Raw genomic sequence first — 18,764 nt, 5'->3', positions numbered from 1 at the left:
TATATTTGTGAGTGCTGTATGTAATTATTTTGTATATATAAATACCTATGCATGCATGTATATATATTTAAGAATTATTATTATGCTTAAATTCTGTATATGTATATATATATATATATATATAAATACATAATCTATATTATATAAATATTTTATATATGAATAACACATTTTCTTAAATATATACATGCATGTGTGTGTATTTATATACACAAAATAATTATATACAGCATACACATATATATTATGTAAACACAGACTTTTATTTTGGATGCGATTAATCGCAATTAATTTTTGCACACCCCTAATATATATATATATATATATATATATATATATTAGGGCTGTGCAAAAATTAATATATATATATATGGATATATATATTTGGATATATATATATATATATATCCAAATGTAAAAAAAAATGTCATGGAAATTCAAATACAGTTACCGTAAATAACGTTTTGTTTTGTTTTTTAGCTTGACAAACTTGATCACTATAAGATATCATGGGAAAAAGAAATATTAAATGATATTAAAGCAAAATAAATCAAGCATATCTATCTCAGTTCGAGCTTTCCACGAGAGAAACCAAAATCCTTGTTCGCCCGGGGAGGTACACTAACAGATACTGCCTTGAGGGATGAGCAGCACCGGAGTAAAAGGTCACAGCAAATGCCCTCGTCAGACCCGGAATACAGAGCAACTCATATGCCATAGGTGAATATGGTTTTCTTAACTGGGTGTGTCAGACTTTTTCATAGAAAGCGTCCAGCAGTACCACATTTAGCCCAGTTTCTCACACATTTGATGTTACAAAGGATATGCTGTTTTCCCTCAGCTCTATTGAAGCGCTCTGGTAGATGGCTGGGCACACAGACGCTGCCAGCTGTATGAAGCGCTCTGTGAGGAGCTAATGAGGCGCCACAGTATGATAGACTTACTTAGCAGAGCAGTTTTGTCTCTGAAAAAGTGGGTTTGTGTGACCCCAAAGCTTAAATGAACACGGACCGGCATTCAGACAAAAATAATGGTTCACACTTGTTACAAACTGTCTTTTATGGCCTGGTGCTAAAAAAAAAAAACATCAATTGAGGAGTGTCGGTTCTGTTTGAGGAGCTCGGAGCGACTCTACGCCTACAGAGCTGGACTATAAGATCGCTGAACAATTGAGATTTACTGATGTCATTCAGCAACCTGATAATACCGCTTTTCAGAGTGCAAGAACACCTGGCCTAATGAATTATTAAATGATGGATTCAATAAACCACTAAAAAGTATAGTGGCGGGCACTGTGGGAAAGCAATGATATCAGATTGTAAATGATATGATAAATTACTAAATACATACATTTCAATGGTAGTCCAAGGTACTTCAGGAAAACTATGGTACCATGTCCAAAACGTATGGTAATCCTATACTATAGATTTCGGTATTAAAAGGATAGCCTTGTTGATGCTAGAGGTCAGAGGAGAATGGGCCGACTGATTCAAGCTGATAGAAGAGCAACTTTGACTGAAATAACCACTCGTTACAACCGAGATATGCAGCAAAGCATTTGTGAAGCCACAACACACACAACCTTGAGGCGGATGGGCTACAACAGCAGAAGACCCCACCGGGTACCACTCATCTCCACTACAAATAGGGAAAAGAGGCGACAATTTGCAAGAGCTCACCAAAAATGGACAATTGAATACTGGAAAAATGTTGCCTGGTCTGATGAGTCTCGATTTCTGTTGAGATATTCAGATGGTAGAGTCAGAATTTGGCATAAACAGAATGAGAACATGGATCCATCATGCCTTGTTACCACTGTGCAGGCTGGTGGTGGTGGTGTAATGGTGGGGGCACACTTTCAGCCCCTTAGTGCCAATTGGGCATCGTTTAAATGCCACGGCCTACCTGAGCATTGTTTCTGACCATGTCCATCCATGGCCACCATGTCCCCATCCTCAGATGGCTACTTCCAGCAGGATAATGCACCATGTCACAAAGCTCGAATCATTTCAGATTAGTTTCTTTAGCATGACAATGAGTTCACTGAACTAAAATGGCCCCCACAGTCACCAGATCTCAACCCAATAGAGCATCTTTGGGATGTGGTGGAACCGGAGCTTTGTGCCCTGGATATTCATCCCACAAATCTCCATCAACTGCATGATGCTATCCTATCAATATGGGCCAACATTTCTAAAGAATGATTTTAGCACCTTGTTGAATCAATGCCACGTATAATTAAGGCAGTTCTGAAGGCGAAAATGGGTCAAACACAGTTTTAGTATGGTGTTCCTAATAATCCTTTAGGTGAGTGTATTAAAAACCCATAACATTTTTAAGCAGCTGGGTGAAAGTCCAACCCAAAATACTGCACAAAGAAAAGTGCCTTCCACAAACTGAACTTTGTTCCTTCAATAACCAATAAGAAACAGCCCAACCCATCATTACTAGTTTAAATACTTGATCAGATTCAATGGTGTGAAAAGAAGGCTGCACCCTAAATAGTCGACGACAAAACTTTTGCAAAGGCTCATCCCAACCAAATTGAATTAGTCACACAGACCGATGGACAGCTTGTTATCACGGCTGGCCCATAAAGTAATCATGTCTGACAGGATATCCAAGCGTTCATCTTTCATTCAATGTCATCAAACATGGCTTATCATTTGAAACATGCAAGTTATAGCTTAACATTAACCACTTTACATGGCCGCTTGCTCAAACGTTAATGTTAACCTCGATAAATGTGCGCTATAGCTAGGAGCATAATTCCCCGTAGTTCAGAATATAGTTCTGATGGTTTTCTTTCTTGGCAGACACTTTATTACTAAAGTTAATCTACTACAGAAGAGTGACCTTTGCAATACTGACCCATATCCGAAAACACCCCCACCTAAAAATTAATTGGTTAATCAGACGAGAACATTCAATTTTATTAGTAAAATCCCATATCTCTGAAATTCCAGTAGTTAACCTTATTAAAAACATCTAAAATCACACTTGATCTGGGTTCATCGGCTTATTGCATGGAATCTTTTAACAAGGCATGCATTGTTGAGCTCTCTTAAAACCCTCACCAGTTTTACAGGCTGTAGGAGGAAATTTTACTGTGACTTGGAACTTGTTTTTGTTCCAGAATGTGCAATCACACAAAGTGATTGTGTGTTTGAAGGTTGTCTCCTTGAGATAATATACGCAAGAAGCACCCAAGTAGCATGCTGACTCTTGTGTAATTCAGAGACTGCATCCTGAAAGACTGACAACATCAGATCATATGAGGAACTCTGAGCCAATACTGATTCACTTCCCCTCACAATACTTACAAGGATGATCATTTGTATACATGTTGGCCACAATTAATGGCACCCTTTTATTTTTTTTTTAATTTTTATAACCTTTTGCCTTTCCATGATGAGTCTCCGGAGCCTTCAAATTCTGAGCTCCATGACATGTTGGTGCTTCTTCTCTTCAAGTTTTTTATAGGGTCAATTTATAGGGGTTGGGTTTGGGAACTGGGATGTCCATGGCAGAAGCTTCATTTTGTGCTCAGTGACCCATTTTTTGTTGATTCTGATGTTTGTTTTGGATCGTTGTCCTGATAGGAGATCCAAACGGGGCCCTTTTTAAGATTTCTATCAGAAGCCATTAGGTTGGTATTTGATAGAATCCAAGATGTCATATATCTGAACAAAATGTCCAGAACCTCCAGTAGAAAATAATTGCATCCAGCAGTACATTTAAAAATGGACATGGGGTGCATTTTATTCCTGTTTGCTCAAAACCAATCTGGAGGGTTTGCTGCCAAAAATCTCTTTTTTTTAGTTTCATCTGACAATAGAACCCAGTTCCGTTTAATGTACCAGTAGTGTCTGGCAACTGGAGATTACTTTTGGAAGAGAGCAGAGGATTTTCTTGAAACCCTCCCAATGAACGTGGTGATGTATAGGTGCTGTTTGATATTTTTGTTTTGAGGCTTTCTGACCCCATGGCTCAACTAATTTCTGCAATTCTCCAGCTGTGATCCTTGGAGAGTTTTTGGCTACTCAAACTGTCCTCTTAGCTTTGCAATAGGACATTATAGACACAAGCCCTCTTCCAGGCAGATTTGCGACATCTTTAGTTGACAGGAACTGATTGGAAATTATTGCCCTGGTGGTAGAAATGGGAATTCTCAATGATTTAGCTGCACATCAGAACTATATTCTTTGGTTTTACTCACTGTGATGGATGATAAACGGAATTTGGCCTTTGTGTTTCTTCATATTTATACTCCTGTAAACAAGAAGTCATGGCTAGACAATTTCATGTTCCTAATCACCCTGCTAAAAATGTAAAAATGAATGGGAACATACTTCAGCGATCTTTTACTTTCTAAGAATTTCTAGGGGTGCCGATTATTGTGGCCAACATGTTTTGGAGAAAAGCATTTATATCATTCATGTAAAATTATATGGATAAAATTGGTCAAAACTCCAACTCTCTCAAAGCTGTATAAAGGAAACACCCAAAGCTCTCACTTGACCCACATTTAGGGAAGTACTAAAAGTGTATCAGCACAACTCATTCAATATGACCCTGAAAGCTTATGAAAAAGGAGTACCGCAGTACCAAAACAAGGGATCTTAAAACAACCAAACAACCAAGTTCATTTAACTGACAGTTATCATCTAAAATTGACATAAAACATGCACAAAACCTGAAATGGACAACCGTAAAAAAAAGTGACACTGGCTAGGGCTGATTTTCCCAAAAGTATCGTAAGGCTACAGTAAGTAGATCGTAGAACCATTGCCACCAATGGTCTCTTACAATCAAGTTAGCTCACAATGCTTTTGACAAACGCAACCCTGGCCAATTAATCAGACAATATTTGCCCATTTCGATATTATTAGCATTGGTCGATAACACTTTAGAGATTAAGAGAATCATATTTCAAAATCTTTTGAATATCAAATTAAAATAACGTACCACCTACACTAAACCCTACCATAGGCCAACCGATAAGGTTAGGGGGGGCTAGATAAAAACCCAATCAACCATGCCATTTACCTTGCATAAGTCTCTTAGCTCTTTTATTGTGACTCGTGTTTCATGAGACACGTACCTGAGGAAATGCAGCTCTCAGGTGAGATACCAAGCAAGTTTACAGAACTTTACAGTACAGAAAAGCTGCACGGAGCTGGTTATGTGGCAGAAACATACCTTCTGATGTTCATTCATGTTTATTTCATGCTGTAACTAATAATAACGAGTAAGAGATGAATGGTTCTTGTACGTTCCGTGTTGCAGCGCCGATTGAACTGAGGCGATATAGCGATCTGTCACACCACATTAAAGAATTTCAAAGGGAATTTATTGTTTGAATTTCATAATAAAATTGACAGAATTTGAAAGCTGAGACTTTGTTTCACATCAACGGTAACTGCTTCAAGTCGCTAACAGCGATTTGAGCTTCCACTGCTTCCTGAAAAACACCAAACTTTATGCACAGTGGCTGCACAAAATTTTGGGGCGACGCACAAAAAAAATAGTAAAAACAATAAGTAGTACAGCCGCGGATCACTTATTCACTGCAAACGCATCATAATATGTGAAAGCAAAGCACTATAGCACGCGTTGCTCGAGCACCGCAACACGTTCTCCAAACGGGGTATGTGTGAAACGGGCGTTAGATCCACCTACAGTTCTTAGAAACTCAGATATGTTATGAACGTGTTCTTTTTGTCGTACAACAGCAGCACTCATTTTTTTTGTTTATTATAGGTTACGAATTAACAGTCGTAAACCGGAAACTGATATGCCGACTTCTGTTCTGAACTTCTGACAATACTACGTTTGTGCACGTAGCCTCTTCTCAGAACCAGCTTGTCATGCTGTTGGCCATTTGCCACTTACGCATATTGCAGTATTGAGGTTAACGATTAATCGATTAATTTAACAACGATCGATCGTGTTAATTTGTTATAATTGACATCCCTATTAATTACGAACCCTCAAGTCGTGTCAAACAGGACTTTCATTCATCTACAGAACACAAATGAAAATCTTTTTGATTAAATCTGAGAGCTTTCTGTCTCTTCATTGACAGCAGGGCTCCAGACTAACTTTTCCACTGGTTGCTCAGTTGCTGCTGATACAACGGCGTTCTGTTGCGCATCATGGTTAATTTAACTGAGTAGTACATTACCATGTGCTTGCACAAATGCGACAATATAAAATTTTAACTTGCACAAATGGTCACAGTCTGAAACCCTGGACAGCTACGCATTTACCACTTTGATGCTTCAAAAAGTTTGTGAAGAGATCATAAAACTAATCCAAATGGATTGAGCAGTTTAGTCCAAAACTTTCCAAAGAGACACGATTGCTTTATATGATGAACAGATTGAATTCACATATAAACAATAAATATTCATCAACTCACGCATCAGTTGTGCTAAACGGAAGCTCAAGCATGTTCGCTTGCCGCGCAAAAACCAATGAGGTCCATTCTCGTGTTGCGCAACACCTTTTAGCTCCAGCAAGAACCAATGAGGTCCATTCTCGTGTTACGCAGCACCGTTGAGCTTCCACAAGATTTTTGGGTGAACTATCCCTTTAAGGAGTATGAAGCTGAACAGATGATTAAAGCAAATCCAAAGTTTGACAGATTTTAACAGTTTATGAAGTGAGAGCTGAACCACGATCACAGAAACCCAAAGTGAAATCACACTTGAGTTACACACACTACCTGATTTAAGGCCTTCAATCCACTGAATCAAATCTAACTGTAAATGTAAACCAACACCTCACCCCATTCAAAATAAGTCAAATTTCAATGGCTCAATTTTAAATTACTTTTGTTTAACGTGACACTTTACATCAGTGGGAATGACAGCCGGGCTGTAGGCTGTCATTCCACTACTTAATGCCACACCGCAGGATTGACCGGTTTTAGTACTTGCTTTTCTGGGTATGCACTAAAAACATCGACAAACTGAAAGGCATTGTTTTCACTGAAAACCATTTAACTGTTGCTTGCACATAAGCGAGGACTGCGCAATAGCCACAGGCCACATGTTTAAGCCAGTCTAACGAAAAAAACATTTATAAGTGTTTGAATTGGCACGTGTCTGTCTTGTGATACTTCATCAGGCTATCACATACTTTTAACACAAAAGAATCAGACAATTATAGGCTTGACACTGACTAAGCGATTAATCATGAAACAAGGCATCTGAATGTTTGACTCACTTGACTCAATCTTACGAAACCAGTCAAGAGTCTGTCATATTTCAGCCCAAAATCAAAAGTAGAAAATATGTTTTTATAGCCCTTTTCCTGTTAGCATTGACAAATGCTTTTAATGAGCTTTACTGTCATTACAGCAATTGATAATTCTCTCCCCATTTCAATGGTGAATCAAAACACTTTTATACGATAATTTGAAGGAAAATTAGGTTAATTTTATTGAAAATAATGCGACAACATTTTAAAATCTTAATGGTCCTCCTCACTAAAGACTTAAATATCTTTACAAAGTTATTTAACACTTTTTTGCTTTTCAGTTTGTGCTGAAATGCAACCTCTTGACAGGTTTCATGAGATTCACTATATAATAAAAGGGTGTATTATAAAAGGCCTCAAGGTTAACAGCATGGCGTGAAGGTGGTGTCATTAGACCAAATACACAAGAAAACATTTTATATTTTAAGAATATTAACACTCTAAACCAACACACCACATCTTGACATAAGACAATGCTATACTGGTCAACATGGTTATTAGATGCCAGACCACAGAATTGCATTGAAATGTGGATGCCAACCAATGTCCAGACATGACAACTCCATATGTCCATCATGTAGGTGTGGAAATACCAGCAGGTATAAGGAGGACAGGTCGCCCCCACAACTTTGGAACAACAGAAAATTGTCTGTACAATTAATACTGTAACTGTAACAACAATATCCTGTTTGTCGTACCCCCAGCTATAATGTAAAAAAGTGAATCAAAAACACATGAGGTATGACTTGTTGGTTGTTTCTGCTCCAGGAGTCTGGGGTGCAGGTTTGCACATGCTTCCCCAAAACCCTCTGGGCTTTAACTTTTTCTCTGGCCCAGATTTCATTTTAGCTTGCATGCAAACCTGTCAGAGCATCAAACCCCAACTTTCACCACACAGATGGGTAGATGATGATTATGATGATGGTCAAGAAGCTCTCAAGAACATTCCAGGCAGAAGGAAGAGGAGAACTGACCAACACAAGAACTATAATCAGACACAGGAGTGAATGCTTATGAAACTCCAGCTACACTAAATTACACTTTTTCCTTTCTTATAAAGATGACCCCGGTTAGGAGCTGCAGGGCCCGGTGTCGCCATTCACACACACACATTTACACACGCATACACACACATACAACACGACCGCACAGATAACAGCACGTATAGCCATGCAGAGCTGCCATCAAGCGGAAAAAAAAACACAGCGAGAATAAATGAAAACTCCGCGTTTGTCGTCCGAAAGAAAGCTCGTGCAATGATCGGCGGGCATCGGTTCAAGTTTAAAGGAACAAACCTGTTTATGGCCAGAGCGGTCCGCTGGATATTGGGTTGAATCCGAGTTAAATCCACTATCAGTAAAACAAAGAGGCGAAAATGTCCGGCCACTGCCGAAACAGGCCGAAGCAGCGCACAGAAGAGCCCTTTTGCGCATGCGCTGACTTTAAGAAAGGGAGGAGGGGTGGCTGAGAGACTAAAGCCATTGGCCATTATACTTTCATTAATATGTTTCATTCATTTGAAAAGTTACATGGATCTTAGTAAATGACATGCTTGAATTACGACTTTTATGATAAATTACATAGTATATTATTATTCATTTAAATTAGCCTAGATAGCAAATGCACTAAACATTAGGCTAGTCTACTGTAAATAATAGACTACAATAAAAAGCACTTTTTTTCTTTTGTCTCTCACGACTTAAAAAAAAGAATTTGAGACACAACCCCGTTAATATATAAATAAATAGGCCTAAATAAATAGCACATCAAATAGGCTTAAGATTTGGGCTTAACTCATGGTCCAATGGAATAACTGTTTACAACATTTAGTAAAATCATGCCGCAATATCATCATTTTGACAAACTTGGGTCAAACTGGAAGGTCATTTGCTTTCTCCATTCCATTTCCTCAATTAAAATAGTAATAAAACAGACCCTTTTCCCTTTAATTTATGTGAAAATAATAGGTTAATATTAAATAAACAAGTTTATCAATAACTAACCATGATTACATTGTGGTTACTTTGTTTTGTTTTTGTAAACACATTATTATTAACACATTAGTTACAAACAGAACTGGATCATATGGGATGACAATGATGTAGTAGCCTAAATGAATCTATTGGCGTATTAGAATCAGATTGTTTTGGAAAAAACATTTAAAATAGATTTATTTTCCTGATGCTGACTAAACTCCAGACAGATAACAGAATGGAGTTTCAGGAGATAACCCGGCCGGCGCTATGACAGCGAGTCACGGGTTGAAGGGAGTGGTGATGATGTGATTGTGGATTGGATGTTGTAATGTTGAAGCCGCCTAACAACTCTCAACTGTAATTCACCGGCGTATATGCGAAACCAAAACCATAACCATAACAATGGTCTAAGGTAGACCTGCTCTTGGATTTAAAGAGTGCACTGCCTGGAAACGATTGGAAATGAAACTGGTGGAATTATTGATTTGTGTATATTATCGACAGAGTTGTTTTTTGGACCCAAATGGATACACCGCTCAGGACAGTTTGACAATTGAAGAGTTTTTGCAACTCACTTGTGATCTGGTTGAGGTTCAGGTCTGTCATCATGGATGACGGAAGCGCCGAGACCGAAGCGCTCATCGGGAGCTCGAGTGAAGATGTTCGGTCTCACCTGGACGGAAAAAACGCTCCTGCCGAGTTCAAAGTTTACAAAAGGAGATGGTTCATCTTATTTGTTCTTTGCTTGCTTAATTGTTCGAACGCAATGGTATGTTATAACCATTCATTTACAAAGTTAACGTCAAAACTGAAGTTTTAGTTTAGAGCTAACAGGAATCAGATATTTCCACACACTAATTTTCTTTCTGGTCTATACGATTCATCGTCATTCAGCAAGTAGAAATATGCCAAAAGAATTGAATTGATTTCTGAAGATGAATTGCTAAATCTGAATTATTACTCCGCCTCTATAACAACTTTCGTTTTTACTGACGTCACTAAATTGGCTTACTTATTGAAGACATATGTAATTTTTTTTTTTCTTGTAATGTTTCATAATTTTTTTTGGAATGATTTGGGCTCTTATTGTTTTTCTAATGGTAGTCTTTGCAATAAGGATATAATTTGTTTATTTTGTTGAATGCCCAAACAAACCTAGATCACAAAAAAAGATTTCTTATGAAAATTCTTATTTTTAATGAGTTCTTATTCGAAGTAAACTATTTAATCAAATCTCTTAGAATAATTGATGAAAATGTATTTCTTTTTTGAAGAAATATGATACAATATTTCATGTAGCTACCTTGATGATTAATATCTGTTTGCTGTTATTTTATTTTAATTTTTTGTTTATTTTTTTTTCTTCTTTCCCTTTTTAATGTGGTTGTGCAAAAATGAATCTACTGGTTCAATATATACATTGTTGGAAATCATCCAAATTTCTAAGAGGTGCATGTTTGCACTATTGTAAAAGAATAACTGAAAAAAAAACAGTTAGAAAAAAAAACAATTGGTTTACTTTTTTAGCTTTTGTGGCCTTTAGTTTGTCTACATTAGCTTTCACCTAGTGTAGGCCATTCATTTTTAACTAAACTCAATTTACAGTATTTTTCTTCCTGTAAAATGACTAAAAACACTGATGCCTCATCTTAAATATTACATTTTTGTCCAATAAATGTTTCCACTGAGAATGTCCCTCCCCATGATAACCACCTGCCTCTGACTTAGCAAATCATGTTTCTCAGCTGTGATGTAAACTAAACCATTGGCATTTTTTGTTAGGCTCGTGTTCAATCATAGGTAGGCTATGCAAAAACTGAGTCAGTTAATCTGCATATCAAATTGACCTAAATTCAATGAATACTCTATTGATTTACACTCACAGTGGTAAAGCATGTATCTAGTGTTGAAACGATTTAGGAAATGTTCACACACTCCACTAGGGGCTTCAGTCTACAGGGTCACAACAGGGTCTTCCTAATAGCCCAGCTGTAGTAGGACATGGATACGTCCCCCTGAGGCTATTATCTCTGAAGAGGGCGTGTGCCAGAAAGGGGCTTGTCAATCTTAATTACGCACCCAGAGCTCCAGTGGGACTTGTCATTTGCATGGACACCATTGTATACGTGTTAAAAGGCCAAGACGTCCAAAGCTGTTCATCTGAAATACGAGAAATGTACATCGTGTCTTGGCACACAGTGGTAAAGCTTAGCAGATGGTGTAATTCTGGATTTATTTGAAGATTGCAATCTTGAGGAAATCTGATAACAGCCTAAACCTGTGGATGTGGGTCAGAATTGTAGTCCCGTGCATGTGTTAAGAAGTACAATCAGCAGTTTATTTTAGGAAAGCATCTTATGTTACACAAAGGGATTTCTACACTGACTGTGAAAAAAAGCATCTATGCATTTGAATTAATGCGAAACAGCATCCGAGCAAGTTGTGCAGTGGTGCATGAAACGACTGTATTGTGTTTTGGGATCAGCTGACTGCCATCTGTCACGCTGCTGCATGCATAGTATTCTTCATAGCATACAAATAAAGGATTTTGTGGGCAACAGTGTAAATGAACAATCAAAAACATTGCAAATGGTCTCTGCACTGCACATAATGCTTTTCAATGGTGTAAAGTACTTAAAGTCAACATGAAACAGAAGGTGCTACAGTCTTTTCTTCAGTATTGTGACTTACATCTGAGTTAAGCTGCTTCTCGAACAAGAAAAACTGTAGGACGGGACTTGATTTTGTCCATGGTTGTGGTTTGCTATTGCTATGATGTCGTGTGAGTGACAGGTCATCAGAGAAGAGATGTCGCTGCAAGAGGAAGGGGGGTTATTTTGATTAAAGATTGCAAGGCACATGAATAAAAATGTGCACGGTTAAAGGGATACTCCACTTTTTTACCGTTTTTTGAATCCATTCAGCCGATCTCTGGTTCTGGCGGTACTTCTGTGATGTATGCTAAGCTATGCTAATGCTAAAAATTGTACCGCCAGAACCAGAGATCGGCTGAATGGGTTCAAAAACGGTAAAACTCAACAGTTTAACTCTGGGGGAGTTGTAAAATGAGCCTATTTAAAAAAAAAAAAAGTGGAGTATCCCTTTAAATCATATATAATAAACACTGCAATATTCCATAAGAACAAGAACTGTCCATTTTTATTTCTTCATTACCGTTAAAAGTGGATGCTCGTGTTACTAAATTACATTCCTAAGGGTAGTCTTAACTTTTTTTTATCCTTCAAATCCCAAATTCTGAATTGAAGTATAATTTCTCAGTACGATTTGAACCCCTGCTGCTCATTCACACTGTGTGTTTGTCATGTTTAGCTCACGTGAGGGGCCCTTCTGACCTGTGGTTTCTTGTTTTTTGCAGCTTCAGCAGTTAAAATGTTGAACTGAGACTTTGTGTCATATGAGCAAGCTGTTCCTGTCTCATGCATTTTATCAATTCAGCCGTGTCAAGCAACAGAAATAGAGTATTGTCTTCTATGTTGTATTGTGAACTGTGCATCTGTATAACTCAATGTGAAGCTAAACCTTTGTTTTTATTGTGTTCTCCACAGTCGTGGCTGACCTTTGCACCCGTGGCCGACCAGACGGCACAGTATCTGCGGATCTCTCTCGACCTGGTCAACTGGCTGTCGCTAGTCTATGTTGTGGTCGCCATTTTTTTCAGTTTCATCACAACATGGGTACTGGACACACTGGGACTGCGCTTCTCGGTATACAGGACCATATTTCTCTCTGCACACTCTCACACAGCAAATATAGTTAAAGTGATAGTTCACCCAAAAATAGTTTACTCACCCTCAAGTTGTTCCAAACCTGTATGAATTTCTTTCTTCTGCTAAACACAAAAGAATATATTTTGAAGAATGTCGGAAACCAAAGAGTTGATGGACCCCATTGCCTCCCGTAGTCTAGACAAAAATTTCTATGGAAGTCAATGGGGTTCATTAAGTGTTTGAGTTCAGCAGAAGAAAGAAATTCATACCGGTTTGTAACAATTTGAGGGTGAGTAAATGGAGACAGAATTGTAATTTTTCTATGTTATAGAATAAAAAGGACTAGTTTTTGCCAAATACCATTATTAAAGTTATTTTTCCTACTGTATAAGCCATATTAAAGTCTTTTTTATGACAGTGTTGACTAATATCACGGTTAATTGTAAATATAATTGAAGTTTCTGTGGTATTTTGGCAGAAATTTTGGTTAGGCCTACCATTGTAGTGTGACACCATGCCATATTTAAAAAGGTTAAAGTGAAGGTCATATAATAGTCTGTAATAACTCATCAAAAAGTTTCCGTAAAATGACATTGAATTTGTCCAAAAGCTTTTAATTTCCTTTAAATTTACCGACGGCACTTTTTTTTTCTTTTAAAAACCCACTTCCGATTTTTTCCGAAGTTTTCTCTAAAGTTAGTGTACTTGTCATTTTGTCAATTAATGCAAAACTTCATTATGTAAAATAACATTTTAATTTAAAAAAAAAAGTATTTAATTGTGTTATTTATCCTATTTCCTTATCCTGTCCTATTTTGTATCCTATTTATTTATTTTAAACATTTATTATTATCAATTATTAAAACATTTAAAACATACTTTCCATCATTTGGGATGCGTTGGGAAAGAAACTGGTGAAAATGTTCATGACATATTAGAAAAATGGCAGATTCCTCCTGTGGTGGAAAGTAAAAGTCACACAGAACACACATTATCCATTCCACTACGCTACTTTTCCATTGTTTTCAATGTAAACGAACTAGACTGATGTCTTTAACCGTTGTGGTAACTTCTAAAAACGTGTTTCTAGACTGACCTGTTTTTCGCAAAAAACGTGTCCTGTTTGAACAGGCCCTTATACTTTACTTTCTTCCTATCTTCTGAAACAGCTAATCATGGGCTCCTGGCTGAACATGTTGGGCAGTGTCCTGCGTGTCGTTGGCGTGCTGAAATGGATCCCGGAGTGGGCCGTGTTCCCTATGGTCATGGGCGGCCAAACGCTGTGTGCCTTCGCCCAGCCGTTGATCATCTTTGCCCCCACCAAGCTCGCGGCTCTCTGGTTCCCCGATCACCAGAGGGCCACAGCTAACATGATGGCTTCCATGGGTAACCTATTCACCCACAGCTCATGTTTTACATGCTATTCTTTTCTATGTATGCAGAATGCTAATATTCCTCTTTTTTGTTTTCCAGCAAATACTGTTGGGTTGCTCTTTGCGAATATCTTCTCTCCCATGATAATTAGTTACACCAATAATCTTCTTCTGCTGGTAAGTCAGAACTTGGTCACAAACGAATTTCAATTCTTGTATGATCTCTAACAGGCCCGTCGTCTGTCTGGGTTGTAGCTCTTTATATATGCCATACCTGCCGCCGTAGCCTGTTTCCTAGCAACAGTGGGGATCCGGGAACGCGTTCCCCCGACACCCCCCTCCGCCAGCGTGGTGACCTCCAGCTCTGAACCTTTTCTACAGGGGGTGAAACTGGTACTACACACACATACAGATCTCACAACAACTCTTTACTAATGAGCATTTTTCAAAAATGAAGATAATGAAACAGCCTCTGATTTATGGTGGCATTTAGTTTCCTTACATTTTTTACTGCTGTCTGAGATTCACTGTTTTCTGTCACTTTTATTTACAGCTACTGACGAACAAAGCATACATGGTCCTGCTGGTGTGTTTTGGTTCAGGAATAGGAATATTCACTTGCTTTTCCACCTTTCTGGAGCAGATACTTTGTGTTAAGGGCTACTCAAATGTAAGAAATCAACACAACACAGGATTATTGACAACATAAAAAATCACACGTTCACCTCAAACTTGTTTTACCTCAAAAGCCAGCCTGCTCCAAATGTTTAAAAACATTTTAAAACCATAGGGTGCACGTCAGTCAGGGCACTGATCAGGGAGTCGGCCATTTTAGGAGCTGTCTCAATCGCAAAAGTCCTTCCAGTGCACTGGAATGTTCGCTCCCTAAAAAAATCCCACAATGCACTGCAAAAACCAGGGAGCATTGATGCTCACTAGGTTCCCTTACTGGATATTTCGTCTTAAAACGCATATAAACACATAAAACGCACCAGCCTAGTCAATAAATATAATGACATGCCATAGAAGATTAAAAAAGACGAACCGTTTAACACATTAACACATCTAGTTAACATTTATAATTAATATTCGGCTTAAATGTTGTAATTATATGTAACAGATCAACACAGCATAACAAATAATATCAAAAAGATATTAACGGTTGTTGAATAATACCTGCGGTGACTTTGTACAACATTGGGTAACACTTTAGTTTACAGTGTCCTTGTTACATGTTACATACATAGTAATAACAGTAAGTTATATATAATTGCATGCAACTAACCTTCAACCAAATCCAAATCCTACCCTAGCCCTATAGTAAGTACATGTAGTTGCTTAATATTACTCAGTACTTAAATATATTATTACACTGGAACAATGACCCCTTAAAATAACGTGTAACCCAATGCTGTACATAGTCAAATTAAGTAATCACTGTCCCCATGTGTAGTCTGGTGCCCAGATTCTTGAACACATATACACAGCGTAGATGGATGGATAGATGAATTAGTATTAGTAGTGTTATTATAAGTAGTTTTAGCTTTGTCGAGTCAAATGATTTACTTTGTGTCTGCATTTTTAATGTTACAGGACTTTGCAGGACTGTGCGGTGCCGTTTCCATTGTTTTCGGTGTTCTGGGCGCCTTTCTCTTGGGCCTGTACGTGGACAAGACCAAGAATTTTACAGAAGTCACTAAAATAAACATGTGTTTGACATCTCTGGGCTGCTCTGTTTTTGCTGTGGTGAGTATAGTCAATGATGTCCATGTCTTTCTTTCTTCAGTCGAAAAGAAATTAAAGTTTTTGATGAAAACATTCCAGGATTTTTCTCCATATAATGGACTTCAATGGGAACCAAACGGTTCAAGGTCCAAAAGACAGTTTCAGTGCAAACTGTTCAAAGGGCTTTAAACGATTTCAAACAATGAATAAGGGTCTTATCAAGCGAAACGATCACTCATTTAAAAAAACAAACAAACAAAGTTTAAGTTTTATAAGCTCAAATGGTCGCCTTGCTCTGTTCTGTGATGAGCGTTCGTGACTCTCCTGTTCAAACTTTATCAAAATGAACAAATCTTTTTTTCGTTTCATTTGGTTCAGTCAATGAACGAAATGAACGAGTTGACTCACGAAAAGATTTGTTTATTTTGATGAACGAGTTCGAAGAGTCACGCACGCGCATCACAGAACAGAGCAAGGCGACCATTTGAGCTTATAAAACTTAAACTGTTTTTTCGTTGTTGTTTTTTTAAATGAGCGATCGTTTCGCTTGATAAGACCCTTATTCATCATCTGGACTCGTTTAAAGCCCTTTGAACAGTTTGCAGTTTGCACTGAAAGTGTCTTTTGGACCTGAAACCGTTTGGTTCCCATTGAAGTCAATTATATGGAGAAAAATCCTGAAATGTTTTCATCAAAAATCTTAATTTCTTTTCGACTGAAGAAAGAATGACATGGACATAAATTTTCAGCAAATGTTTTTTTAAAAGTGAACTACTCCTTTAATGAGTGCTTGGCCTGAGATGTTGTCGTCCTGCTGTCCGTTAGGTTTCGCAGTTAAGTGAGCAGAAGTTGATCATCGGTGCAGTTTGTGCGTGGTTCGGTTTGTTCGGGTATTCTGTATATCCCATCGCCATGGAGCTCGGAGTTGAATGCTCATACCCTGTGGGTGAAGCAACATCCTCTGGATTGATCTTCGTATCTGGGTAACTTTTGTTTTGTTTTTTAAACCAATGCTGTGTCTAAAACTCTTCTCTTTAGCCCCTTTTTATAGACTTAACTGATGTGTTTAATGTGATGTTTAATCAGACAAATCCAGGCCGCCCTCTACATGCTGCTGCTTCAAGCTCTGGCCAAACCAATAGCAGATTCTTCAATATCCGTATGTGCAACTGGAGCGGATGCCAATTTGAGCTGGACAGGTGAGTGTTGCATGATAGCATGCCGTGTGCAGTGTTCAAAAGCATGGCAGTATTCCAAAGGCGATTAGTTTCCTCCTTGCGCCGAGTCATGACTCCCACCAGGCTTTCCAACTCTAGTGTTGTTGATGAGTGCACTATTCTATTTTCACTTCATCTTTCCAGCCAAACTAAACCCACTATGTGGGTACTAGGGAAAACATTTAAAATGGGAACACGTCCAAATTAATCCAGCCTTCCGGCTTTTCCTGGTCGCTTGATGCCTTGATGAGTTAATGATAGAGTTGGGCTGAGCTCCAGGCATTCATTTGTTTTTCTCTCTCTCTCCCTTTCTCCTATTTGCACACTCTCACACAAACACACATTGATAGTGCCAGTGCTGGTGATGGCAGGCCTGTGTGCTCTGGGCACCTGCTGCTTTGTTGTCTTTTTCCACACGGATTACCGGAGACTCCGTGCGGAAGCCACAGCCTCACCAAAGACAGTGACAGACCAGTCAACAGGAGGAGGCACCTGGGCAAACAGCACCGACGCATAAAGAGATAGGCTGAGAAACCACAGAGGACCGTGTTCACGCACAGTTTAAAACGACTTTTACCTCGATAGCACTGAAAATATGTGCCTTAAAAATGCTAGTTTGTTTTACTCAAGAATTGGTACCATCTCAAGCGGCATTAATGTTACATAAAACCTTAGACGCACAAAAACATTTCTGTTTCCATTAAAGAATCAGAATAAAGGTACAAACTTTAAACCAAGACCAAAACCAAATGTTTTATGCAATTTTAATCTCAACGTATGAATGTTTTTTTTATTGCATTAAAGAATACAGATCGATTTCTAACTGTTATACTTAAAGGCATTATTATTATTATTTTTACAATATAGTTGTTCGCAACTAAGGCTATTGGTTATTTTATGAAATTAGAGGTATATTTGAGTGCAATAATATGTCTATAGGACTGACTTTCTACCTTAAGAGCAGAAATGAAAGATTTCTGGGTTCAAGTAACCATTCTGTATATGCTATTGTTGCACATTTTACTGATTAATGCAATAATTTGTGTGGTCAAAAGGTTTTGTATGATTGCTAAACTGTTTATTTAACCATTATCTATCTCCTTCACTTCAAGTTTTGTTTCTCAAATAACTGTGGCGTTTCTTCTCACTCAAGTGGAATAATATCCTTTTTAATCAATATTTCATGGTAAATGTATTCATTTAGCAAGTAGCCATGATAATAACGATAACGAGCGTGATAATGTACAATTAGGTAAGGTGCCAAGGACTCATTCAAACACATACTGTGCATGATCTCTTACCAAATGTCTATATTTCTGCTAACTTAACCAATGCATTTGTTGTTGTATTTTTTGTATGTAATAAAATTAATTTTATAAAATCCAGAATACTGTTTTTGGAAAAAAGTCATTGTGCACTCATTACACAACTGTCTATTATATTGCATCTTAATCATTGTTAATCACTCAAAAACAAGCA

General features: G+C 37.9%; 2 protein-coding genes across 2 annotated transcripts in view; one reads left to right on the top strand and one right to left on the bottom strand.

Moving 5' to 3' along the window:
* Positions 1–8,681, bottom strand: part of pcgf3 (polycomb group ring finger 3) — a 39,899-nt gene extending 31,218 nt beyond the window's left edge. The window contains exon 1 of the mRNA XM_039649146.2: positions 8,562–8,681. The gene's annotated coding sequence lies outside the window, so the exon portion shown is untranslated. The remainder of the gene's footprint in view (positions 1–8,561) is intronic.
* Positions 8,682–9,568: 887 nt separating this feature from the next.
* On the top strand, positions 9,569–18,673 carry slc49a3 (solute carrier family 49 member 3). The gene is made up of 10 exons (XM_039648819.2): positions 9,569–10,011; positions 12,809–12,967; positions 14,140–14,356; positions 14,444–14,520; positions 14,599–14,736; positions 14,897–15,013; positions 15,937–16,089; positions 16,894–17,051; positions 17,155–17,267; positions 17,636–18,673. The coding sequence occupies exons 1-10, from the start codon at positions 9,850–9,852 to the stop codon at positions 17,800–17,802; spliced, it is 1,461 nt and encodes a 486-aa protein (XP_039504753.2). The 5' UTR covers positions 9,569–9,849; the 3' UTR covers positions 17,803–18,673.
* Positions 18,674–18,764: the final 91 nt, after the last annotated feature.

Source organism: Pimephales promelas, chromosome 9 (genome assembly GCF_988280905.1).
Source record: "Pimephales promelas chromosome 9, fPimPro1.hap1.1, whole genome shotgun sequence".
NCBI classification, from domain to species: Eukaryota; Metazoa; Chordata; class Actinopteri; order Cypriniformes; family Leuciscidae; genus Pimephales; species Pimephales promelas.
This window is presented reverse-complemented; position numbering and strand designations above follow the sequence as displayed.